General features: G+C 46.2%; 1 protein-coding gene across 2 annotated transcripts in view; it reads left to right on the top strand.

The window, feature by feature from the left end:
- The first annotated feature begins 4,353 nt into the window (after nucleotides 1-4,353).
- Nucleotides 4,354-25,950, top strand: part of Trpc7 (transient receptor potential cation channel subfamily C member 7) — a 119,708-nt gene continuing 98,111 nt past the window's right edge. For both annotated transcript variants that reach the window (XM_021215357.2, XM_021215356.2), the window contains exons 1-2: nucleotides 4,354-4,656; nucleotides 12,229-13,006. In XM_021215357.2, coding sequence (XP_021071016.2) covers nucleotides 4,358-4,656; nucleotides 12,229-13,006 — 1,077 coding nt within the window. In that variant the 5' untranslated portion in view covers nucleotides 4,354-4,357. The remainder of the gene's footprint in view (nucleotides 4,657-12,228; nucleotides 13,007-25,950) is intronic.

The following is a 25,950-nucleotide window of genomic DNA, read 5'->3' as shown; positions in this document are numbered from 1 at the left end:
TGTCAGCCATTACTTCTCCTAGATGTCAATCATGATACATCTCACAACTATAGACTACTCTACCTCCTCATTTCTTCAAATGAAAAATTTAACCCCTGGAGCATCCTCTTGTCCCATAAGCCATCTGTATGCCATGTATGACTAGTGATGGGGGTCCATATTACCTACTGTAAGGTAGTGATGCAAACCCCTTTCTCTACATTCTTAACGTATTCCTGATACCAATTAAAACAGGGCCCATTTTCCAGGAGTCAGTGTTGATGTGGACTCAAGTGAAAATATTCACTGGAGATGAGTGTCTATGGGGAGGAATGAGCAGAAGGGGGAGTCAGACTGTGATCATTTGGCCAGCATAGTGGTGAGCCCTAGAAGGTGACGCGCCAATGAGAGTGTCCCCAGAGCAGCTGCCTCCTCCCTCTTCGCTGATCCATGGACATGATCTTCCTTCAAAAGTGAGTGAGCCGGGGTAGGAGACATCTTTCCAGCTACAGTAAATGCTGATGGGCATGAAAACCGAATGCCCTCCTTAAACAAATCCTTTACTAAAGGGAAATACCCATGACTACCAGAGTATCTCAGATCTCTTTCAAGGTAGAACATAAATAAATATTTCATATTATTTGGAAGAAGAAAAAGAACAATCAAGAGAGAAAAGAGAACAAAAATACCAGAGGATGAAGGGAGATATCAACCAGAGGAAGATACATTATATGTTTATGAAAATTTCACAGCAAAGCCTATTAATTTACATGCTGATTTCTATAAAGTATTTCATATTAGTTTCTGTTTTCTTGAAAAAACACCTTAATAATTCAAGGGTTGATTTTTTTTTTTTACCTTATACAATTGCAGTACAAACTTTGAAATCTCAATGTACGTGCCAAATTAGATGAGCCACAATTTTTCATAAAAGATAAATATAAATACAATTAATTTAGTACCATCTTATGATCATTAAGACACTGCTATTTCCAGTTACTCTCTAATTATTTATGAATAAAGACACAATATTTCATGACCTGAGAAGACCCTAGACAACAGAATTTACGTGGTGCTCACTCTAAAGAGTTTGCTCAGTATGATACAGGAGGAGAAGCCTCATCAGTCTAGTGTCCAATCAAACAGCACTGACTGCTTAAGAATATTCAAAAAGATTTTCATGATTGCGGCTACAATTTCTAAAAGAGATCAAGAAATGTTGCCTCCAAGGAGGAGTCATCTGGGAGGTTCTCGGGGGCAAGAGGGCAACTCTCTAGGAAAGGGCGGCAGTGGTTGGTACTTTTCTGTTATTAACCAGCTGATTAGGCTATGTGGAACACAGACAGTTGAGGATGCTCACTGCTCAATGATGCGATAGCAGAAAGCAGCTCAGCTCTATGCCTGGCCCTGTTAACACTAAGCTTTGAGGGTGACCTACTCTGCCCCAGTGTCACCGCCATGATGGTTTGCAGGACCTACTTGGGCTGACAAATCAGAGCACTTATCCTCTGAAACCAACTCAAGGATCAATAGTAACGGACACCCTATGAAAACTGCCTCCACGTGCAAATGTAATGCATGAGATTAAACAGTTGGCTTCTAATGGATTTTGCACACTTCTAGCTTTATATGCAAATCAGATTGCACTGATTCATCAATATGCTAGTAGCGTTTTCTTTGGAGATGTGTGGAGAAAAACCCTTGGATATTAATTTACTTATTAACTATGTGACCTTGAAAATAATAGTTAACTTTTCTGAATCTCAGGTCCTTCATATGCAAATGGTGGGTAACAGTGGGGTACATGGTGCCCTTTATCAATTGTTATGGTGACAATTACCAGAAATATGCAAAGCTCCCAAGAGGGTTGGCTTTTCCTGCAGTAGTACATACATACATTTAAATATTTTTTCTTCCTCTTTTGTTCAAAAGAAGTTAGGGAATTCCTCTAGTTAGAACCTTCCAAGAAGACTGATGACAAAATTAATTTATTTCATAAGCCTTCACACAAGCTTTCCAATATTAAAATTGTGCTTTCTGGAATAAAATACTTTCCCCGAAAGAAATTTTTCTTAAAATTAACATTTTTTCTCTTTAAAATATTTATGGTTCTAAAGGATATAGGATTTTAATTTTTCATTAGACTCAAACAAATAGGCTTGCTCACTTGAATAAAATGTTAATTTTTCCGAACTCTTTAGTATTACTAGAGGGTAAAAGAATATATAGGAAGCTAGCAGAAATGTCTTACACAACCACAAAGTGAGACACTTCACTGTTACTGAAAATAGCCTGCGATTATGTCCTCATCATCATAATTAGTGAATCAATATAGAACAAGACTTTCTTAATTATAAAACACATACTGAGTTATGACTCTAGCTGTTATTGATAGAGATGGTTGTTTTTTAATAAATAATCAACAATATATTTTTGTGAAATTCTGAGATAAACTATCTTGTTTCTTGTTTCTATCCATTATAATCTCATTGAAAAACACATTAGATAAAGCTTATATATATAAAGCTCATATATATATATAAGCTTTATCTAATGTGTTTTTCAATGAGATTATACATACATATATGAAAGGAAGCAGTGGAGGAAGGGCAGAGAGAAGAGAGAGGAATGGACTGATTACTTTACAGAAATCATAGAAATATTAATTAACTGAAGAAAGGTAATCTGTCCAGTTGACCGGTAACACTTGATAGAGTCAGTCTTCAGAGGCCTCCTTGTCTAAGCCCCTTCCTATTTACAGAGGCTATACATAATAAAGAGGTGCTTGTTTAACAGGCAGCTACTTACCACCCAGAAAATGTCATACTCCCGTGAAAGCACAAGGTTTAGTACGCAGAACAGTGAAGTAATTAAATCTTTGCTATCCACACTTAGGATGAGCTGGCCATCAGCTCTCACACTGGGGCGTGTCTCAGGGGCGTGTTTCAGGTCCTGCATAAGGTCTTTCTGTCAGCTCAGCTTGCAGGTTCGCCATAGAATCTAGAGCTCATGACCTCTCATCAAACATCTAATGTTTGCATCCTTGGTTCTTTGAGTGCATCCTTCAGTCTCACCACCTAGGAGATGGAAATGACAATGGCTACTTGTTTATAGAGTTGCGGTGACACTGGAGCAGAGTAGGTCACCCTCAAAGCTTGGAACAGGGCCAGGCATAGAGCTGAGCTTCTGCTATCGCATCACTGAGCAGTGAGCATCCTCAACTGTCTGTGTTCCACATAACCTAATCAGCTGGTTAATAACAGAAAAGTATCAACCACTGCCGCCCCTTCCTAGAGAGTTGCCCTCTTGCCCCCGAGAACCTCCCAGATGACTCACAGTCATTCTTGGAGGCAACATTCCTTGATCTCTTTTAGAAATTGTAGCCACAATCATGAAAATCTTTTTGAACATTCTTAAACAGTCAGTGCTGCTTGATTGGACACTAGACTGATGAGGCTCCTCCTCCAGTATTACAATATACTGAGCAAACTCTTTAGAGTGAGCACCACGTAAATTCTGTTGTCTAGGGTCTTCTCAGGTCATGAAATATTGTGTCTTTATTCATAAATAATTAGAGAGCAACTGGAAATGGTGCTAAATTAATTGTGTTTATATTTATCTTTTATGAAAAATTGTGGCTCATCTAATTTGGCATGCATATTGAGATTTCAAAGTTTGTACTACAATTGTATAAAGTAAAAAAATAAGTCTGTGAATTATTGTTTTTCTTATAAAGTCAGTGTTTCAGTTAAGGATATTTCTCTCCCGTGTCAAGATAACTTGATGTCTAAGACTCATACACCGTGCCATAACATACTGATTGGGGGAAAACGGGGGCTGCAGGAGACATGAATTTGTACACAGGGAATTTCCTTTCAAAATATGAAAAGTTACATATAAAGTTAATCATTATAGTCTCTTCTACCAAAGTCAGTGAGCCTAGGCAATACTAACAGATCATAAAACGAAGGTCACGTTAGAAAATGCACCACGCTTAAAAGAGAAAGTGGGTGTGGCTTTAGGATCACAAAAGGAGCTTATTACTGTCACTCTATCTTCTGGTTAGTCCCTCCCCCCACTGTTTGTCCCTCCCCCAAACACCTATAAACCAACAAGTAGCAAATCAGCCCATTCCCCACTTTTCACTTGTTTAAACTCATTAAGACTCTTCATGTTGCTTTAAATAACTGAAGGGTGTGTGTTTGTGTGTGTGTGTGTGTCTGTTTCTCTCTCTGTGGGGGGTGTTATGCACTATTCTAGGGGGAGGGGCATGAAGAAACCCTGAGGGGTTCTGGTAGAAAAGCGGGAGTTGTTCTTTCCCTTTCAAAGCTACGTCTGGAAGAGGGGTGGGGACTAGACCAGCCCATCATCACGCTGCATGCCAGTCTCACACACGGATGCTTCTCCTTCACATTCTCTGGGAAATTTCCCCCAGATTAGGAAAAGGACAGGAAGGCAAGTCGGCCACAAAAGGCGAGTTTTCACCATTCCCCACAAAGGAAAGCAGAGCGCACCTCCACACAATCGCAACTCCGCTCTCCGGAGCAGATCTCGACTTCAGCACCACGGAGAGCGGCACCTCCGCCTCGGCCACCCATGGGGAGCCAGATCCCAGCGACTCCGTGCAGGATTCAGGTCATCTAGAGGAGGGACAAGCCTGCGTATTCTACTCTCGATGTAAGTGGCTTTGGTGGTTGCTTTATATTGATTTTCCCAGTAGAGACTGCTTTATCCCCAAAATATGGAATTGAACTTTTATTTATCAGCCCTTTTGCAGGCACTGCTTAGATTTGGGGATCCAAGTCTGGAGCTGAAATCTTATCTACTGAGTTGGTAGGATATTTCCCCCCTTTTGTTGAATGTCTAAGTTTACAAGCCATGTAGAAATAGGAAAGTCAACCTGGTATCCTGTAAATTTCCTGCTGGAGTAGTACAGTTTTATTCCTAGAAGAGAGCGTGTGTGTTATCTCGGCTTCTGCACTGCTGAGAGCTTCTCTGGTTTGATTTTAATATAAATATGGAGTTGGGAAGAGAACCATAGCTACATTATAAGAGATTACACCATTAAAGAACTACAGGTGGCGATAAAAGGCTTTTTTTTTTTTCAGTTTTCCTTCTTTCTTTCTTTTTTTCTTTCTTTCTTTCTTTCTTTTCCTTGTTGAAAATAGGGTCCTGGGTGTATGTTTCCTCTAGCCATTCATTTCAAGGTAACAAATATGCTTTTAATAAACGAGATGTAAACCTTGGCAGGGCTTTGGGCATAAGCTTTGTCACTAGAGATGACAGAGTCTCTCACTTAAGTTCACGCTGTAAATTCACTTATGTAAGGCTGAGCAGATACAACCATGATGCTGTGCCATTAACTGTCATTTAATGGATTCAGGGTAGGTTTGCAAAAGGCAATAATGATTGACCCCATCTGATCTCACTCAGTAAAATTTTGCCTCAGAATGCCACCTGCTGGTGGGTCCCCTTCCTAAAGCATTGGGCACACATCAAATTTATGAATGAATTCACATAAAATCCAGAATATCCATTATGGATAGCATACAAATCTACTACCTGGGATTGACCAGACAGCAGTTTCCCAAGCTTCTGTTATCACAGTGAAATTTCATATTGATTTCCCCAAACACTTGTCCTTCAGCTTAAAAGTACGTAGAGTGGCCAACTCCTTTAGGCAGTAATTAACCCAGAAAAAAAACAGAACTGTGTGGTGCCTCACTGTGGCTAATTGCGGAATTCATGTGGCATCATGGGTGAGAACCAGCAGGGGCTGTTGCTCGGGACAAGCAATCATTCATCCCCTCTGGTAAGCACTCAGCAGGCCACGGGATCCCTTTCAGTTCACTCCTGATTCTCCTCACAGAGGTAGAGGGACCGCACAAGATTGTGCACAGTTATTTTATCCCAAGACTAATCTTTTGTTTTTAACTTATTTTATTAGATATTTTCTTCATTTACATTTCAAATGCCATCCCGGATGTCCCCTATACCCTCCCCCGGCCCTGTTCCCCTGCCCACCCACTCCCACTTCCTGGCCCTGGCGTTCCCCTCCCTGTATGGGGCATATAAAGTTTGCAAGACCAAGGGGCATCTCTTCCCAATGATGGCTGACTAGGCCATCTTCTGCTATATATGCAGCTAGAGACACGAGCTCTGGGGGTACTGATTAGTTCATATTGTTGTTTCACCTATAGGGTTGCAGACCCCTTGAGTTCCTTGGGTAATTTCTAACATAACTATTTGAGCTGGCTTTTTAAGCTCTTTCTGGAACCATATAAAATATGAGATACAGACACCCGGTTTCACAACTTCTGTGGTCTAAATAAGCAAATGAAAATTTAAAAAAAAAAATCAGAAACAAAGACAGCTGGCAAAGTGCTAGTTAATTTGGATTGCTAAACCATACAACAGTTTGTAAACACTAGGAATAACTTCTTCCCTAGATGATGGTGTGTGTGTGTGTGTGTGTGTGTGTGTGTGTGTGTGTGTTATTGATAGACGCATACGGCATGGAGGAGTAATAGATGATAGTTTCCAATCCAAGATGAAATGGAGCCACACCCCACTTTTGCAGAGCTGACTGAAGAGTAGATCTTACTATAAGTAACACGGACAGCTCGGAGTGGTTCGCTTCATTCTTGTAGGACCTTACACACGCAGTGGAGTACCTAACCAGGTACCTGTTTTCTTTTACTCAATATACAAACATATGTTCACCAACTTGGGTCAAACCCCAAATGCCTTAGATCCACAATTCAAACAATAACTTTACAGATACTCGATGATGCAGGAGTATTTACTAGCTACCAAGGAGTTTGTAGGTATAATTTCACCTCCCCTTCAAGATGATGGGAAGATAAAACTCAGAAATAAATGGGATACCTTTAGAAATTCACAAGAAACTCAGGAGTAGGATGAAAAAAATTGGAAATGTTTCAGTTTTCTGTTCTAGTCCTTCAGGGACTTGTCAGATTGGCCCTCTGGAAGCCGCCTCCTCTACCAAAGCCCTGTGTCGCTTACAGCAGAGCTAGTCCCTTGGAGCGGATTTTACTTCAGAACTGATACCTTAGTTTTGAAGTTGTCAGTCAGAAACAAGAAATAATAGCTACAGGACTGTCTGGGCCTCAAAGTAGATACTTGTAACCATCAATACCAGAGTTTTATCATTAAAACAAAAGACCAATCTAGATCAAGTATTTGAGAATTGACCTATTTCACTATGTACCATGACCTGAACATCAAGAGCTCTAGATGCCGGGTAGAGATGCGGTATAAACAAGTAATCCCCTTGCCCACAAGGATCCTGCACTCTAGTGGGAATGTGTGTGGACTAGGTAAACATAGAAACAGGCAGGAGGAAGGTGGATGTCAGCAGCAGACCAGCCAGACACAAGGCTTTGAAATCCAGCAGAGCACACACATCTACCAGAGGGTGCCCAGACCAGGCCTTGAGTATCTTGGGAAATGTGACTAATGTACCAGAGTCCCATTTCTTTGTCTGCTAAATGGGAATGGAAATAGCACCTACATGATGCTATATTTTCTATAACTTAAAATGCCGATGCTCAGTCTGAAGGCTGACACGTGGTTGATGTGTGAGACGTATTAATTGATATAATTGAGTAGTCATTTGGGAAGATAGTTAAGCTTATCATATGATAATTTACAACAGTAATTTATATAAAGCACTTAACATGGTAATTGGAACTCTGTAAACGTATGTGTTTCAACCGTCTCTGTCATCACAGTCATTTGAAACAATACCGGAGTCTGTCAGCATAGAACGTAATCTGAACCCACAGAAGCAAGGTGCATCGGGGTTTGGTCATCACTGTCTCTAAAGTGTCTAGGACACTTGGTAGAAATGCTACTTAATATTCAGTGACAAAGTCACTGAGGTGTTGGGGAAGACTACAGATCACTTGACTCTTTCCTCACTTCATGGACTAAAACTCAGAATCGGTTCCCCGGGAGATGAAGCTCAGAACCGGGCAAAACCAGGCTGGGTTTTCATGGGTGCCTGATCTGAATTCTGGATCGTTTGGTTCTCTGTCCAGCTGGGGAATGTTACAGACTGAATTGATTTCAGGCTTGGATGATCTCCACAGAGACCTTTGATGCATGTTGCAATTTTAGAAGAGGGGCTGGGTGCGGGGAGACAACACATCTCTCAAAAGAGATTCTTAAGTGACCTTTTCTTCATTGGTAACTAAGCAGAACCCTGACTCCAAACTCACCCCATGTGCAGCCGGACTTAGGGCGCAAGGTGGCTGCTTTCATGGCATACTCACATCTGGCTTTGGACCGGCTGATGCGCTGGCAAGAGAGGCTTGATAAAAATAGCATCTGAAGGAACGGAGAGGGAGTTTTCCAGTCCCTCCTCCTCTCGGATGGTTTCGTCTGCACCGGAGTGCTTCTCGATGACACCAGTGTCAGCGTATGCATTCCGGAGGATGAACGCCACTGGGCCTTAGATGTGAAGGACAGCGAGCTTGATCGCTCATCTCAGTGACATGGAGATAAAAGACATGTGTGTTCAAAGCTGATTGCAAGGGAACACATCCAAGTAAAGACGATCGAATGCCAGTTGCACTTAGGGATGCTCCTTCTCCCTGCTGCCCTGCAGCTGGGGTGGGGACCTGCAGGGAAACTCACTGAGTTCCCAGGTGTGGGCCCAACCACCAGCTACTGTAGGCTGAGTGATTTTGCCATAGGCTGCCTTGTGGAGTCCACCCAACCCATGTGACATCCGTGTCCCTAATATGATACTATTGAATCAAGATTAAATGGCAAAAACATGGAAGTAAAATATATCCATTGGTGCACATGCGTTAAAAAGGCCATCATCAGAAGGCTGCCGGGAGGGGGGCTGTCGGATCTGGCAAGAATCCCACAGTGAGGCTTAAGGTCTTCTTCAGTGTTTGAATCCTTTCCGAGTCTACTGTGTAGACCTCCTGGGACATGTCCCCACTGAATGACACAGCCCCATTTTATAGACTTCCAGCCTCACATGAACTGAAGCCTACACGATTTCATTTTAATTCCAAGTTTGGCTAGAAAAGGAGGAGAGTTGGACAGTTTTGAGCATCCAAGTGAATCTCAGAGCTAAGAGTTTAAAGGCTCTGAAGACTGGCATGCTTACTTAGTCTTCCATCTGCCCTCAAGGTCATTCAGAAAAATGTACAGCCAGCGAGGACAGTTCCCCTCTGAGAAGTCACAGTCCCACATGTGTGCGCATGCATGCCCCGCCCCCCATGCAGTATAATTATTACAGAAACATCACATGACACCGCTCCTCCCTGCCCTGAGATTTAGACTTTTCAGTTTGTTCACTTAAAAGATTAGCATGCTAATATTCTGATTTTCTTTCTTTTCTTTGGGTAACATGGAAAATTAACAAATGATGTGAGTGTTGTTTCATTTTGCAGGCTTTGATGTCTACGACATTCATGAGGAGTTTGAATTTAGATTGGGTATTTCTGTGTTCCCTGCGAAGCGTTCTCTGCTCCGACTTGGTTCAGTGGTTATTCTATTTCCTTTGAATTTACTCCCCAAGGCTCCTTGCTATGTAATAGCTTGGTACCCTTGACCTTGTAAATCTGAACCATTGTCCCTCTCAGACAGCCTTGGGATGGAAAGGGGAGAGAATGGAGCCTGCTTCTCTGAGGACAGCTGCTGCTTCATACCTGGCACAGCTCGCATGCTCTTCAGGGAAGCTACTCTTCCTGGGGTTGAGCTGTGGTGACTAAGTCCAGGTAGAGGCTCCCCAGAGGGACAGACTGCAGTGTAGCTCAGAATGGGCCGAGAGGAAAATCATTCTTCTGTGGTTTCAGTTTCCACAATGTCTGTGTCTTTGTGTGCCCAGGTGACAGGCCTGGAAAGTAGGTTCACTCAAGCTCCGGAATGAGGGGGGCTGGTTTCCACCCCCTTTGGAAGTGCCTACTAATGAACCTGCAGTGTTTGGGCTTCCCTCGATTGGGGAACCACTGTCATGGGATCCCCATCTAGGATCTGCCCTGTGCGGGAGGGAGGGTGAAATGACAACCCTCTGGGGAGAAAGGGCTCAGAGGCCTGGGAACTTGAACCGGAAGCTCTTCCCTGTAATCTTCTACAGAGGAGCGCTTTAGAACAGGCGGCAATTTGGATTCTCTTCCTACATTGGCATGGCTCACTGTCAGGATTTTTATTACCTAGAGCCGGCTTGGAGGGGGTTCCCATGACACCTGCATTTAGTTTTTGCAGAAGAAGGAGTCACTCCACTTTGCCATATGAGGCTTTCCCAAGGGAAGTGTGACTCAGCTCCAGGCAGGATTTAGAATACCCAGGTCTGACCTCCAGTGACCTACAGCAGGGACTGGACCCTGAGGAGCTGGATCAGGTCAAAGGTTAAGTGAGTATGAAAGCACCAGTTCAGAATTCCAAGGTCTACACAGTCCCACCAGGTTTGATGTGAAAACTCTAGTGTGAATTATTGGTGCAGCTTATTTCTTCAATTGGTTTGAGAGAAGTGCCAGGCATTATTTGGTGGGCCACAAACACAATCAGAAACAGCAAGACAGTTCTCTGGGACAATGGGAAAGACTTAAAATGAGCTTCTCGGTTCTTACTGGGAAGCAGGTGCTCTCTGGGTTAGGACTGTGCCATCCTGAATCATTTAGATAGCGTGGGTGAGAGAAGACAGGAAAAGGAAATTCAGGTAGGAAGAACTTGGGGAACAGGAAAATCTAAGATGTGCAAGTTGGGAGTAGCTTGGGGTACATCTGGTCTAGCCCCTCTCTTTCACAGCTGTAATCTGGGACCAAGGAACTAGGTACCCACAAGGTTCCCAGGCTAGCTGGAAAGGTCTGACTTGAGCTCAGATTACATTATGGCTGCCTCTTTCTGTGTCATCTTAAATTTTGGTCACAGGTAAGTGAGATGGCTCAGCTGTTCAGGCTCTTATCAACAAGCTGGAGAACTTGAGCCTTTGATTCGTGGGACCCACATGGTGGGAGGAGAAAAACCAAATGCTGCAGGTTACCCTCAGACCTCACACATGCAAATGCGCATAAATAGATAAAAGTAAAGAAAAAAATTAAGGACAAAAAAAAAAAACCCAACAACAAATCCTTGGCAAACTCTTAGGTGGCTTGGCCAAGCCAAGAAGCCTCAAGGCTGCCAGAGCCGTGTGGCTTTCAGGGGCTGGTGACCAGTGCTCTTCTGTCAGCACAGGTGAGGGTAAAATACCTTCTCTGTTGGTTTGACAGACGGCCTGCACAAGGCGGGCCCAGAGTTCTTAGCATAGCACCTGGGACACTGCAGGGTCTCGTAAAGGCTAACTGTCGTAACTTCTACTCTGAGCCACAGGGGAAAAGTAACAAGTTAGAAGTGTGCACAGCATGTGAGCTGGGCTTCCTCTTCTACTGAGAAGACAGAAGACAGGCTTTCTGGATCTAGTCATAGGGAGATGAAGATGACTCCCTTAGGAGTCTCTGTAAGAGGCAGTCCTCCCGTCCTGTTCCTGGCCACGTCTTGACTTGAGTAGGCGCCTGATTTGCCTGAGGCCCAGGGCACATGACCCACATAGAGAATGGCACCAGTAGGGACAGACCTGTGTGGCCATGCTTGCAGCCTAGTGCAGTGGGACCAGAGTGTCAGAGCTCAGTAGAGGGGGAGGCATGGGAAACAAAGGTTCTACTGTATCCTCCATGGAGACTGGGCATAGGCATTGGACAGGAAGGGAGAGATAAAACTAACACTGAAGAGCTCTAGGCTCTACCTGCCCCTTGAACCCACACTGTGGAACACACACACACACACACACACACACACACAAAACCCTGTGCATCGTTGTAGGGCTAAGAAAGCAAGAATGCAGAGAGGTTGGGGGACCTGCTCAGTCTGACACAGAAGGAAATAAAATGGTCCCCCTTGCCTGTTTTCCCCGCAGCCCTACCCCATCCCCTCCACTGGCACAGGGCACCTCAAGCTGCTTTTCTGCTCTGCCCCACCCCTCTAACCTCAGAGAGAGCAAGTCAGCATTCTCCCGATTGAAAAAAAACAAAAAAACAAAAAACAAAAAAACCCCACAAAACAATAACAGCAAACCCAACAAAACCAGTATTTCAGGCTGTCCAGCTAGTCTTGACAATGTCTAGCAGAATCCCAATCGTGATATTCTTATATATCAGATATTCTTTGTCCTTCTGAACAATCCCCAGGACCCTATAAAAGTAACAAAGCATCTTTGCCATTGTCCTTCAGGTTGGGGAGCAACACCTTCAAAAACATGCAGCGCAGGCACACCACCTTAAGGGAGAAAGGGCGCCGCCAGGCCATTCGGGGTCCTGCCTACATGTTCAATGAGAAAGGCACCAGCCTGACGCCTGAGGAGGAGCGCTTCCTGGACTCGGCTGAGTATGGCAACATCCCAGTGGTCAGGAAAATGCTGGAGGAGTCCAAGACCCTCAATTTCAACTGCGTGGACTACATGGGGCAGAACGCGCTGCAGCTGGCCGTGGGCAACGAGCACCTGGAGGTCACCGAACTGTTGCTAAAGAAGGAGAACTTGGCGCGGGTGGGCGACGCGCTGCTGCTGGCCATCAGCAAGGGCTATGTGCGCATTGTGGAGGCCATCCTCAGCCATCCGGCCTTCGCACAGGGCCAGCGCCTGACGCTCAGTCCGCTGGAGCAGGAGCTGAGGGATGATGACTTCTATGCCTACGACGAGGATGGCACGCGCTTCTCCCACGACATCACACCCATCATCCTGGCGGCCCACTGCCAGGAGTATGAGATTGTGCATATCCTGCTGCTCAAGGGTGCGCGCATTGAGCGGCCCCATGACTACTTCTGCAAGTGCAATGAGTGCACGGAGAAGCAGCGCAAGGACTCCTTCAGTCACTCGCGCTCGCGGATGAATGCCTACAAAGGACTGGCCAGTGCTGCCTACCTGTCCCTATCCAGTGAAGACCCTGTCCTCACTGCACTGGAGCTAAGCAACGAGTTAGCCAGACTGGCCAACATTGAGACTGAATTTAAGGTAACCCTCCACTCGCCACCCTGAGGGCAGGTGGCCCAGGGGCCCTTCTGCGTGTACCTAAGAGCAAAATGGGTTGTGCGCCTATCAAAGGCAGAGTGAAAGACTTTGGGCTCTTGTCTTTGGGGTTCACCATAGGGGAAGAGTGGATCGGGACATTTTGTCGGGTGTAGACCTGAGGGAAAGCAGCCTAGAACTGGGATCTTTTAAACTACGTAAGGTTAGCGAAGGAAGAGGCAAGGACGAGAGAGAAGAGCAATCAGAGGCTTGGCTCTGGCCCCTAGAATCTCTGAAAGTTCCAAAACCCAGCAATCTGAGGTTACTTCCGGTCTGGGACTTAGACTAGTGCCTCTGTTTCATTGCGTGGCTCTGACTGCCACATTCACATTCTGGATTGCTGGTCTTACAGTTGGCTTCAGAATGACCATGAAAAGAAGTTTGGCTTTTCAAAAAAAATTTGAGATAGGATCTTTCTATGTATTCCAAGCTTGACTCAAACTTCTAATTCTCCTGCCTGAGTCTCTCTAGGACTAGGGGTCCCATACCAGGCAGGACGAATATTTCTCAGACCCAGTGACCTGTTGCTATTGTTCTGTCAGTTGGCCGTGGCAGAGGCTCACAAAAGAGCAAACCGAACTCTTCTTAAACGGGGTTGAGTTTGCCACTCCAGTGACTAAGGCACAGGGTTGTCCCAGAATCCAGCCAGCCTGAGAATACCTCGACTTTACCAGACCAGCTCCAGAGCCCCCCAACCCCGGGGCTATTCCTGGAGACTACGTTTGCCTTCTCTGTCAACTGACATTTGCTCTGAAAGAGAAGACTGGGCCTAGGTGTAAGAATGAATCTCTCTTGACAGGATGTTTAGTAAGAAGAGCAGTCATTGATTAGGTACTTGCTGCCTGCCAATTACTCACCTGGCTTACCTGTGAGATCTTATTTAATCTCAACAGCCATGTGTCAAGGGCACAACACCCCCATGATGGCACAGAGCTGAAAGCACACAGCTAAGGAAGCAGCCAGTGCCTTGGGAGTCCATGTTTAATCCTTCCAGCTAATGAGTGAAGGGGGTGTGGCTAGGGTGTGGCCAGGAGAGTAGAAACCACAGTTAGACTCAGGCATTTCTCATCCTGACACTTGCTAAGAAACTGCTGTGTGCAGGATGCCATGAAAATAAGATATGGTGTCTCACCTAGAGCTGGTGATCAGATGTTACCTATAAGTGAATAATTCATGGTCCAGACAATGTTCTGTGTAGAGTGTGTCCCTGCATGGGGTCAATGGTAAGTCCTGCCTCACAGCAAGAGGGCCTTCAGCCAAGCTGCACAGGCAGGATTCAAAGGAGGAGCTCAGATAGGGTTGGGCCTAGATGAGACAGGTGAAGTGGAGACCCACAACAGCCCAAGGTAGGGAGGGGACAGAGAAGTAGCTCTGCATGACGACAACTGGGATGTGAGGATGAGTGTGGGGGAGGTAGCAGAGCCCAGAGGACCCTGTTCACCAGTCTGAGCACTTCGAACGTTATCCTGTAGGAAATGAAGGCCCACTAAAAAAAATGTGGTTAAGGGACTATGGTAATGACGGAGATGTGGAAATTTGTTTGACAGGAAAGTAAGATGAATTTGAGGATGCAAGCTGGGTCTAGATACAAAGGTAATTTGGTTATATAATATGAGACCACAGATGCTTGTCTCTCGGGAGACGCTTGCCCCACAAGTGGGGGTTGGGGGATACTGAGCTTGGCTAACAAGAGGTGCAAGGCCACAGGCTGTGAGAAAGGAGACCTGTAATTATGCTTATTTTATTCTGTCTGCTCCAACTCAGCCCCGCCCACTGAACCCGAGCTACTCCCAAGATCCCTGTATTGGTCCCCCACTTCATTTAAGTAGAGGTGCAGAACAGCCCATAGGAGCTCCCAGGAAAAAGCTGTTGCTTCTTTCCTTGTCTGTCTAGTATAGTAACCTCATCTCCTGAGGCCAAGGATGTCCCAGCCAATGACTGTGGAGTTTTGCTTGTTGGCCAGAGTTCAGGTGGATCTGTACGGGCTGTGTGGCAGGAACGGCTAAGTCAGTTCATTCAGACAGCCGTTCTGGCCAAAGGGGGGGTGCGGAGAGCAGGCAAAAAGAGAAAATGTTATTGGGCCAGGTCATCCGGATGGTTCTCTGCTTTTCTCCCACCTGAAAGTGAGCCGGCCTAAATAAAGTGATGCTAGATTGACATTTGGAAATCCCCCTGAGGCATTGTTTTCCATTCAGGTAAAGTCTGAAGGTCTGTCATACTTCAGTATCCACCATCTCTAAATCTGGGAGGCTTTTGAAAGCATCTTTGGAAAGCAAATAGAATATTCGAATTCAAATGTAAATTATGAGAATTGTGGACAATTAAGACTACACACGTGGTGAGAAATATTTTCTACCAAGAATTGATTCACTCGGAGTGAGAACTAGCTTTAGGACATTTGTTGGCTATTAACACCTTCCTAGGGAGCTGAGATAATTTTAGGATGTGGCTGAATGGCTCACTATAAGTCAACCCAACTGACACTTTAGGAATTACTACTCATTCAAGGATGAGTATGCATGTGCACCCAGTGCTGTGGATCTCTGAGAGCAGCTTTGCAGGAAGTCAGATTGCAACACCAGGCTAAAGAACATGTGGACATGTTCTACAAAGTGCTTGATGAGGCTGTTCTGTTTTCAAGGGACTACACATTGCCATTTAGGTAGCCATGTTATGAGTATGACCAGATGCTGTCAATTACAGAGATACCAAACAGTCTCTGGAAATAGGTCAGATGCTGCCCTCTGTGTCCTTTCAAACATTCTAGAGCAACTATTCCTGGGCAGGAAGCATTATACATAAGCCTGAATCCAGTTGCCTGGGCTGTTATTGTTGGTGTCATCGTAAGTTCTTAGCAGAATTAAGTATAGCCATTAATAAGAAGCATAACCAATGTCAAGGGCTCAGTTAAGTTGTGACTGAAGTCAGACTCAAGCCATTATTTTGGTGGGGTAATTACACAGCCACTCGAGGACTGTCTTAGGTCTAATTGTCTTGGGTCTAGGAAGGTGTTAAGATGTGATGTGGCCACTAGAGCCTTCCTGGTGCTTCTGATGGGACCTAGTAAATCAGTGGGCATTTTGGAAACACTTGATGAAGAGAGTGAAGGAATTCCCCAAAAGAAAACCATTTCGGCTGCTAAGGCGAGTGTGACTCGGTGTGTGGCTTAACCTCACACGTGTGCATGTATTAAGTGGAGGCAGTTGATGTGCATCATTCGGGAAATTGGGAAAATTCTAAAGAAGGCTGCCAGCTTGGTGGTTATTCTAGTTTACTTTCTGTTCCTAAGATAAACACGATGACCAAAGGCAATCTGAGGAGAAAGGGGTTCAGGTCAAAAGGGTTTGTGTCCCCTGACTGGTCACAGTCTATCTCTGAGGGGAAAGCCAAGACAGGAACTCCAGGCAGGAACCCAGGTCAGTAATTGAAGCAGAGAGCACTGGACAATATTGCTTCTGGCTTCCTCTCCCTGGCATGCTAAGCTGCCTTTCTTATACAGCCTGGGATGGATGCTGCCACTCACAGTGGGATGGACTCTCCCACACCAATCAGCAGTCTAGAAAATGCCCTCCAGACATGCCGAGCTGAAGGACACAATTCTTCAGCTGAGGTTTCTGTCATCCCAGATTTTCCCATTTGTGTCATGTTGATAAAAACTAACCAGTCAGGGCAGTGGAGGAATGAAGCCCATACCTAAATAACTAGGGGCTGATTATATGCTACACTGTGTGGTGTGTGGAAGACAAAATGTGTGTGTGTGTGTGTGTGTGTGTGTGTGTGTGTTCATGCGTAAATGTGTGTGTATGTGTGCATGTGTACGTGCATGTGTGTGCGCATGTGTGCATGTGTGTGTGCATGTGTATGTATGTGTGTGTGCGTGTGTATGTGTGTGTTCATGCGTACATGTGTGTGTATGTGTGCGTGTGTGCATGTGTATGTGCATGTGTGTGCACGTGTGTGCATGTGTGTACATGTGTGTGCATGTGTATGTGTGCGTGTGTGTGTGTGTGTGTGTGTGTGTGTGTGTGTGTGTGTTTTCCTGGCTTTACTTAAAGTTGGCCTTGGAGAAAGTGTTGCCTGAAGGGGTGAGGAGCAATGGGGAGCTGAAGGGAGGCAGTTTGGGACACCAGAATCTGTCATATGCTCCTTCTCACTATGCATCCATGTGCCCCCGTCAGTGTATCTGCTGCTTAGCGTTTGGCTATCCTGAAGATGGGCAGAGGCGCCCGCCACTGACGGGGCTTGCACCTTTCTGGTACAGCCAGCTCAGAAGCAGCCTGTGCTTCTCAGCCTGGAGCTCGGAAGGGGACAGGAGGAGGCAAGGAGAGCCAACTGTACCTTCCTTCATCTTTGTCTGGAGTGCTGTGACCTTTCTGTGCATCGGCGGATCCTTATCCACACGTATTATGGAAAAAAAAAAACGGATGATGAATTATGTATCGATGTTTGTGCTGTCGGTTTGAGACCCATTTAAAAAAAAAACTCTCTGGGCCTAAAATACCTCAAATTAAAAATGCAAATAATGATAAATCGGACCGATTTGCCACCTGCCGTGATGCAGGGCAAGCCCATTGGGGAAGGTAAAGACACTGAGATGATAGTCTGGAATCTGCTGGAAAACTTCTGAGAGGGCACAAGGAGGAGAAAGAGGAGGGTGGAGGCGTCTTCGTCTCCTGAGGCTGAGAACCCAGAGGACATCTGACTTGTGGAGCCAAGGAGGCAGGAAGTAAAGGCCCAGCCTGGCCAGAGACGGTGAGAAGAGGTGCGTAAGCCTCCAGGGTTTGAATCAATTTCTCAGACGCACTGGATTTCTAAATTATATAAGCCAACACCCTAGGAAAACAGAATTTCCTTGAGACTGGCTGGTAGTATAAACAGATGTCTGCTTAATATGCAGGAAACAGCGGACTGCTTCGCTTTCCATTGGGAAAATATGTTTTGAAGCTGTGAAGGCTGCAGGTGTTAAAAGGAAGGTGTTTATTGCGGGTGGGGTATGTGTGGAAGAGAATCTGGCAAAAAAAAAAAAAATTCTCAAATAACTTGCTTTTATGTCATCCCCAATATCCCTGGGGATCTGATGCGACACGCTAGCCCTGTTCAAGAACATCTGAGGGTGGCACAGCCTGAGCAGAGGACAGTAAGATCTCGGGTCGGTCCATCAGTGTGCTGATGAGCGGGACCCTCCCTAAACACAGGCAGATGTGGTCCCCTGTGCGACAAGTATAGTCCTAGCATAGGCGGGGATGGTGCAGTCTGAAGGTGCTTCTCTGTTGGCAGTCCACTCTGGGGGAGTGCTCGTAGGCTCCTGTCCTTGAGAGCAAGATCTGGGGACTAGCTTATTGTAGGAAATAAGAAAAAGATAACTCTGCTTTAGGTCACAGTCTTTCTCCATTTTACTCTCTGAGTGTCCCAAAGAACAGTTCTAAAGAGTATGCACTAATGAGGTGACATCACAGGAAGTCAGCCAATCAGCATGTCTTTAATGACAACTGTTCACAAACAGCACCTAAAGTTAGAAGCTGCTGCTCTTCTAGGTTTGTCAGTGTACAGGGGAGAGTGCAGGCTCAGTGATTTGAGGTGGACTAAGGAGGCAGGCCACCACACTCAGGAGGGTGCGGGAAGGGCACCGAACAGCCATGGTTCACTTCGTCGGCGCAGAGAGTAAAAAGATCCTGAAGTCAGAATGACCTAAGTCTCACCTCCTACTAGCCATGCGATTGTCAGCGTCCCTCAAAAGTTCCTTTTCTTATTTGAAAAGTGGAGGGAGGGAGGGCAGGACTGGAGCCTCTTAACTTCCCCGACTAAACAGTTCCTCTTACTCTGAGATGTCTACCTCGTGATCATCAGTCTGCAAGAACTTTATACCCCGCACCCCACGTAATCGCCAGAAAATCCTGACACCCATCAGTTGCTCAACAGAGGTGCCCTCAAGTAAATGAGCTGAGGGAATTTATCCCTGACGAGTTTTCAGGGTCAAGGCGGGTCGGACGAGATGGAGAATAGAACACAAGGCCATCTGCAGGGAGTCTCCACACAATGGGCACCACTGATGGAGACTCCTTTCTGGTTTCCTGGATCAGCACCACAGCTCGCTCCTCCAGTGAACACAGCTTACATTTCAGCATCTCTGCTTTTTAGAGGGTCTCCTCAAGTTTAGCTCTGCTTCCCACCCCCCTTAGCAGATCTTTACAGAACAAGAAAAAAAGAAAATTCGAGGCTGTACATTTGAGCTCCATGATTTGAAACAAGTCAAGGGGGTGTTTTCAATTGGAAAAATGGGGACCACTGAAATCGGATAAGCTAAGAGTCCTACTAAAATATTACTGAGAACAGAAATTACATGGGCTGGAAAGAGGCAGGGAAGAGGAGGGAGACAGAGAGAGCAGGCCTGACCAAACACACACAGGACATTTTTTGAAAAGTATCTCCATGAAAATTGTCTTCAACACACATGCACACACACAAAGCACACATACACACACACACACACATACACACACACTTATACACACACACATACACACACCACACACACATGCACACACTTACACATAAACACACACACCACACACACTTACACATAAACACACACACACCACACACACTTACACACACACCACACGCTTACACACACATGCACACACACCACACACACTTATACACACATACACACACACCACACACATACACACACACACCACACACACACACACCACACACACATGCACACACACATACACACACACCACACACACACACTTACACACACAGACCACACACACACACCACAGCCACCACCACCATCACACACGCCAACCACATAAAGAATCGTTTCCCACAGAAGTCTGTCAGTCTGAAATATCAGAGATCTAAAGAAAATGACGAGGATTGGTCAAGGAAATTAAGCAGTAGGAAGTACCACAAATTAAATCAAATGGATGCACACTTTTCTCTGAGAAGAAAAGGTTACAAGGCTGTGCAAATTGATCAGATTGATCATCTTAGCTGCACAGACTATTAGCATGGAGACACACATTTTATTAGCAGTAGATTTGTGTTTACATTGAATATATAAGTGTATTGCTGGGTGGGGAAGAGGCAGGACCCAGCCTCACAGATGACCTGTAGCTACTGAACTCTCTGAAACCTTGGCATGTGACGCTGGAGTGTGGTGCACAGGCTGCAGGCTGGGGGCAGAGATAAAGCCATGGTATTGTCTGGTGGGAGACATGGGCATTCTTCCAAGTCATGAAAATGAGCACAGCACCCCAAACCCTAAAGTGAAGTTTTGTTAGGCAGCTGACTCTGTGGGAGATGGTGGTATATGTGTATGTGCTCATGTGTGTGGTATGTATGTGTAGTGTGTGTGTTTATATGAGTACTTGGTATGTGTACACTGTGCATGTGTGCACATGCATGTGGCATTTAGGAGCCGAAAAAATGGTAAAGGTGAGAGGGGCAGCTCACAGAAGCAGTAAAAAGAAACTTGGCCCAAAGCCATTAACCCTCCCAAGTGTGAGAAAGTCATTTTTCTAGTTTGAACTTGGAGATAATGAAAACAAAACTATTTATTATAGAATTTTCTTAAAATATCAAAAGGTAGCTGGAACAAAGAGGCAGAATGAATCCTACTATATAATGATACATATGTTGATATCTTTCTTTCTAGACTTCCCTCTTACCCCAAGTGCAAGAATCTAAATGATTCTGATGGCCACTAACAAAGAGGTGCAGTGTGCTTGCTGCCCCTCTTCCTCTATTCCCATTCCCTTTCTCTGCTCTTCCCCATGAAGGGTGTTCACAGAGTCAGGGCATCTACAGTTGCATTCATTCGAGAAAAGCATTTCTTGTATCTACTATGTTCCCAAAGTTCTGGAGGCTGCAATCATCAAAATATTGTCACCTTGGCCATGGTGGAGCTTATGAAGACCACAGAAGAACAGAGTGACTCGTGTATTTGTAAATTATATGCAAGGGATTATGAAATAAGACTGTGGCTTTCTTCCTCCCTCGACAAGGTGTGATCCATGTGAGCACACAGACTGGGGTGGGAGGTGGGGAGGGGGAGCTCAATGTTTCCGTGGGTGAACCCCACTCGAGTCTTCTATCCACTGTCTAGGACAGTGTCTGCTGCTGACACCTGTGCTGTGTTCATCCCCGTGCTCAGCAGACAGCTCCCTGCCTGTCTTAGCCCTGAAAGCACCTTCTCCCAGCTTGACAGCTGTCTGCAGGCATGAGTACACGGTGCACCATTTGGGTCCACCACAAGGATCATGGATGACATCCCCGTAAAAGGGGGGGAAAGGGCCATATTAACAAAAGCAAAGCATGGCGAATTTAGTCTTTAATGTTTCATGGACAGGAAAGTCTTCAGAAATAAGTCCCTGTTCTTTCTTCTCCCATGGAACAGTCACATCAGAGCATCTTGGTGTGTGGGATGTGAGCGCATGCTATTCACTTAGGAACCTTGTCCTCTGAGGCAGTGAGCAAGGCTTTCATTTGCTGCCCAAATCTTCGAGTGGGAACTCCCTCCCTGGGGTCGGATGGTCAGACAGCCATCCTTTCCCACCTCCTCCTTCATGTCTTCTCAGGGACACCCCTCTCTGCCCCAGTCCCCGGAGTCCCACAGGGACGCTTGGGTTGGGAGACCATTGCACTGTCACAGATTTCGTTTTGGAGGTGGACCTACTATGGGTACAGGGGACCTTCTGTTCTGATGTTTAGACTCTGCAGCATGTACAGACATGTGGCCTGGAGAGAAAACGCTGACCAGGCAGCATCAGGCTGAGGAGAGGCGGCCCAGCAAGGTTTGTCCAGAATCCTTCGGCCTCTCTGTCCATCACGACTCTTCTCCTGGCTCTGAGGCAAGGGACTTCAGTCAGAAATTTCCTTTCTAACCGGCTCTCAACTTAAACAGGCAGGGAAGAGTGAGAGAAACCTTCCTGATTCTGACTACTTGGGGTAACACAGTCTGAGACCTAACCTCCGTCAAATGTGTCTACGAAGCTTTTGTAAACCCTTGGTTTTGGAAGAGTTTGAAGGTGTAGTCTTCTTGGAAAAGATACCTTTCCGTGCCCCTAAAGTCCTACGTGCTCTCTCCTTGCCTTCATAATTTCATAGACCCAACACTCATGTGTGAGTCTTTAGTCCAATCGAGCTTCCTTTTATATAGACAGTGAGTGCTTCTGTTGCTCTTTTTCCTAGTACAGTATCTCCCTTAGGTGGGGGAATTGCATCCATCCCTTCACAATTTCACTGCTAGGAATTTGGGTTTTGACCAATTACCAAGTTGGGAGATCCAGTGGTGCTGATGATGGTGATGATGATGATGATGATGATGATGACAGTCCTATTGGTGGTGGGATGATGGTGATGATGGTAGTGATGTTGATGGTGGTGATGGTGCTGATGACAGTGATGGTCATGGTGGTGATGGTGGTGGCGGTGATGGTGGTGGGGGTGGTGATGGTGGTGGCGGTGATGGTGGGGGGGTGGTGATGGTGGTGGCGGTGATGGTGGGGGGGGTGGTGATGGTGCTAGTTTTCTACATGTAAGTTTGTCTTGTACAACTGTGATGGAATTGATAAACAATGTGTAATCTTGTCCTTTTCTCTGAGTGCCATAACTTTGGCGCTCACCCCTTCCTGTTAGGCTGCTACTCAATAGACATTGGTTTCTAGGAACTTCATGATCACCTTCAATAAAATCAAGTCTGTGACAGTCCAGCAAGGACTGAGGCAGGAGTAACGCTCTGAAAGAGGGACACCTGAGAAAGGATCAGTGCAAGAAGATGGCGGGGAGAGGAGCATGCATCTGTCCACCCAGCTCACTCCTGTAGGGAGCTCCCAGAGACGAGCTTCAAACAGTACATTTTCTTTAGGTTGCTTTTCAGTGTTTAATTCGGTATTATTGTGGTTTTTGGATTTTGGACTACATCCAGCTAAGAAGCCATGTTCTTGTGTAGTCCGTGAGTTGTGAGAAGTCGGTAAATTCCACTGAAGTCCCTGGGAACAAGAGTCCACTTGATGCCAATCAAGTAATCAGAGAACTGTAGTTGACTGAAAAGCAAAAGCTCTGTCACTCAGATGGAGTGAGCCAGAAATCTCTTTGACATTGATGAACTAAACGCCTTTCCCTTTTATCCATTTTACTTACAAACCGTGTGATTAGTGCCTAAGGTACAGATCATGTACTCCAACACAGCACAGAGACAAGGTGCCCTAACATAAGCGCTCCTCAAACTCCTAGCAGAGGCTCCTTTCAAAGCCCAGGCAAAGGGAAGAAGTGCACTTTTCCATTTACTGAGTACAGTATTGATGCAGTGCCTCTGCCTGTACTCTCCTCCCCACTGCAGCTGCAGTGCCTCTGCCTTCACTCTCCTCCCCACTGCAGCTGCAGTGCCTCTGCCTGCACTCTCCTCTCCACTGCAGCTGCAGTGTCTCTGCCTGTACTGTCCTCCCCACTGCAGTTGCAGTGCCTCTGCCTATACTCTCCTCCCCACTGCAGCTATAGTGCCTCTGCCTGCACTCTCCTCTCCACTGCAGCTGCAGTGTCTCTGCCTGTACTGTCCTCCCCACTGCAGTTGCAGTGCCTCTGCCTGCACTCTCCTCTCCACTGCAGCTGCAGTGTCTCTGCCTGCACTCTCCTCCCCACTGCAGCTGCAGTGCCTCTGCCTGTACTCTCCTCCCCACTGCAGTACAGTGCCTCCTGCCTGCACTCTCTTCTTCACTGCAGCTATAGTGCCTCTGCCTGTACTGTCCTCCCCACTGTGCCTGTAGTGCCTCTGCCTGTATTCTCCTCCCTACTGCAGATGCAGTGCCTCTGCCTGTACAGTCCTCCCCACTGCAGATGCAGTGCCTCTGCCTGCACTCTCCACCCCACTGCAGATGCAGTGCCTCTGCCTGCACTCTCCACCCCACTGCAGATGCAGTGTCTCCTGTCTGCACTCTCCACCCCACTGCAGATGCAGTGTCACCTAGCTGCACTCTCCTCCCCACTGCTACTGGTTAGGAGGTGGGGCCACGAGTTCAGGTCGTAGTAGAGACAGTGATGGAAGGTGCAGAAAACTGATAAAGCCAACAGCATTTATATTCCCCTAAAAGGACAATGATCTAAGAATTATAGAGATACAAACAGAAAAGGGCTGCCCGAATGCTGGGCAGTATGACCATGTGGCACATCACCCTGATCTCTCCCCCCCCCCCTCACTGACACAGTATGAAATTAACAGTGGTCAGCTGCATCCCAGGCTCCTGAGAAAGATTGCTAATTACTAATAACAAGCGGTTTGGAGAGCATCCCTGTTGGCCACTCTCTCCCTTCCCTTCTTCTTTCCTCCTTCCCCCTTTCCTCCACATCCCTCTCCCTTTTACTCAAAGCCCTTGCTTGAACCTGACAGGTTGGAGCCTGGAGTCCCTTCTTGGGTTATCAGCTTATGGCCACCAGCCTCCTTCATGGCGGGGTTCAGAGCTTGCCTGTTAAGAGTGCCCTAAAGCTTTCCCGGCATACCATGTGGCAGTCTGAGTTTGGGCCTCTTTCCCACCACACTTAAGACTGCTAGACTAAGTCTTTCTGGGAATAGTGTCTCTTGTCAGGTGATTATTGTGTTTTAAGTTCATTCTCCAAAGCGTCCACTCAACACTTTGGCACGGCGCATTAGAAACTTGGTGTTTTGTGGGCTTGAAACAGATACCTTACCATAAACATGCAAAGGAGCTCCAGAAAATGTGCAAGAATAGAAAAGAAATTCAAATTAGTCTGCAAACATCAGGAGCCAGAACTGATTCCTTTAAATAGTATCTCCCCTATGCAGACACATTTGCAAATCAGACTTGAAGCGGTGTTGGGGCTGCTCTCCCCTCGCATAGCGGTGTTGGGGCTGCTCTCCCCTCGCATAGCGGTGTTGGGGCCGCTCTCCCCTCGCATAGCGGTGTTGGGGCCGCTCTCCCCTCGCATAGCGGTGTTGGGGCCGCTCTCCCCTCGCATAGCGGTGTTGGGGCCGCTCCCCCCTCGCATAGCGTACTCTCTGCAGCCCTAAAGCTTGGCCACGTGCTCACGTGGTCACGTGGTCACGTGGCAGCTGCGCTCTCAACATTACTCTGGGGAATTAAACAGCTTGGTCAAACTCTCCCAAGCCATGTCACATGTCACAAGTGATAGTGTCATAAAAGAGGCTTCAGGGCAGTCGTAAGGGTAAGATGTAGACAGGGGAGACAATGAGGAGCCAGGAGAGGAACGTCACATGACTCTGACTGAGTCCTTCCGTTGCTCAGCATCTTACTCTCCTCACTCTGAAGGCCAGGCTCTTGGATGCCATACTCCCTCAGTAGCACCCAAGGCTTCAAGCCTTTCTGTTACTGATTTCTGCAGAGCACTGCCATAAACAACAACACAGCTATTTAAACTGTGGAGGAAAAGACCAAGAATGCTGGACAAACTATAGCCAATGTCTTAACTGAAATGTAAGAGAGAACTATTATTCCTATTTTATAGAGAAGCAAACAGACTAGTTAAAATCTGCCTGCAAAGGGTAGTTGCTCACTTTGTGCCAAGTCCTGTACTAGGGACTGAAGATGCAGAGGGCAAGAGATCTGGGCTCCATCAAAGGAAGGAAAGCAAGGGAAGGGGCTGGAGAGTAAGGTGATGCTCACAGGATTATACGTTGTGAGCAGAGGCTCCCAGAGTGGTCTTCTTCCTAAGGAGTTTGACAGATGGGAAACAGAAGGAAAAGCATGAGGAGTGAATGTGTGTGTACACACTGTGCTCAGAAATCTGAGGAGTGTGTGTGTCTGTGTGTCTGTGTATACACACTGTGCTCAGGGATCTGAGGAGTGTGTGTGTGTGTATGTGTGCGCACTGTGCTCAGAAATCTGAGGAGTGTGTGTGTGTGT

This window comes from Mus pahari, chromosome 16 (assembly GCF_900095145.1).
Source record: "Mus pahari chromosome 16, PAHARI_EIJ_v1.1, whole genome shotgun sequence".
NCBI classification, from domain to species: Eukaryota; Metazoa; Chordata; class Mammalia; order Rodentia; family Muridae; genus Mus; species Mus pahari.
Note: the sequence above shows the minus strand (reverse complement) of the source record. Positions and strands in the feature narration are given on the sequence as shown.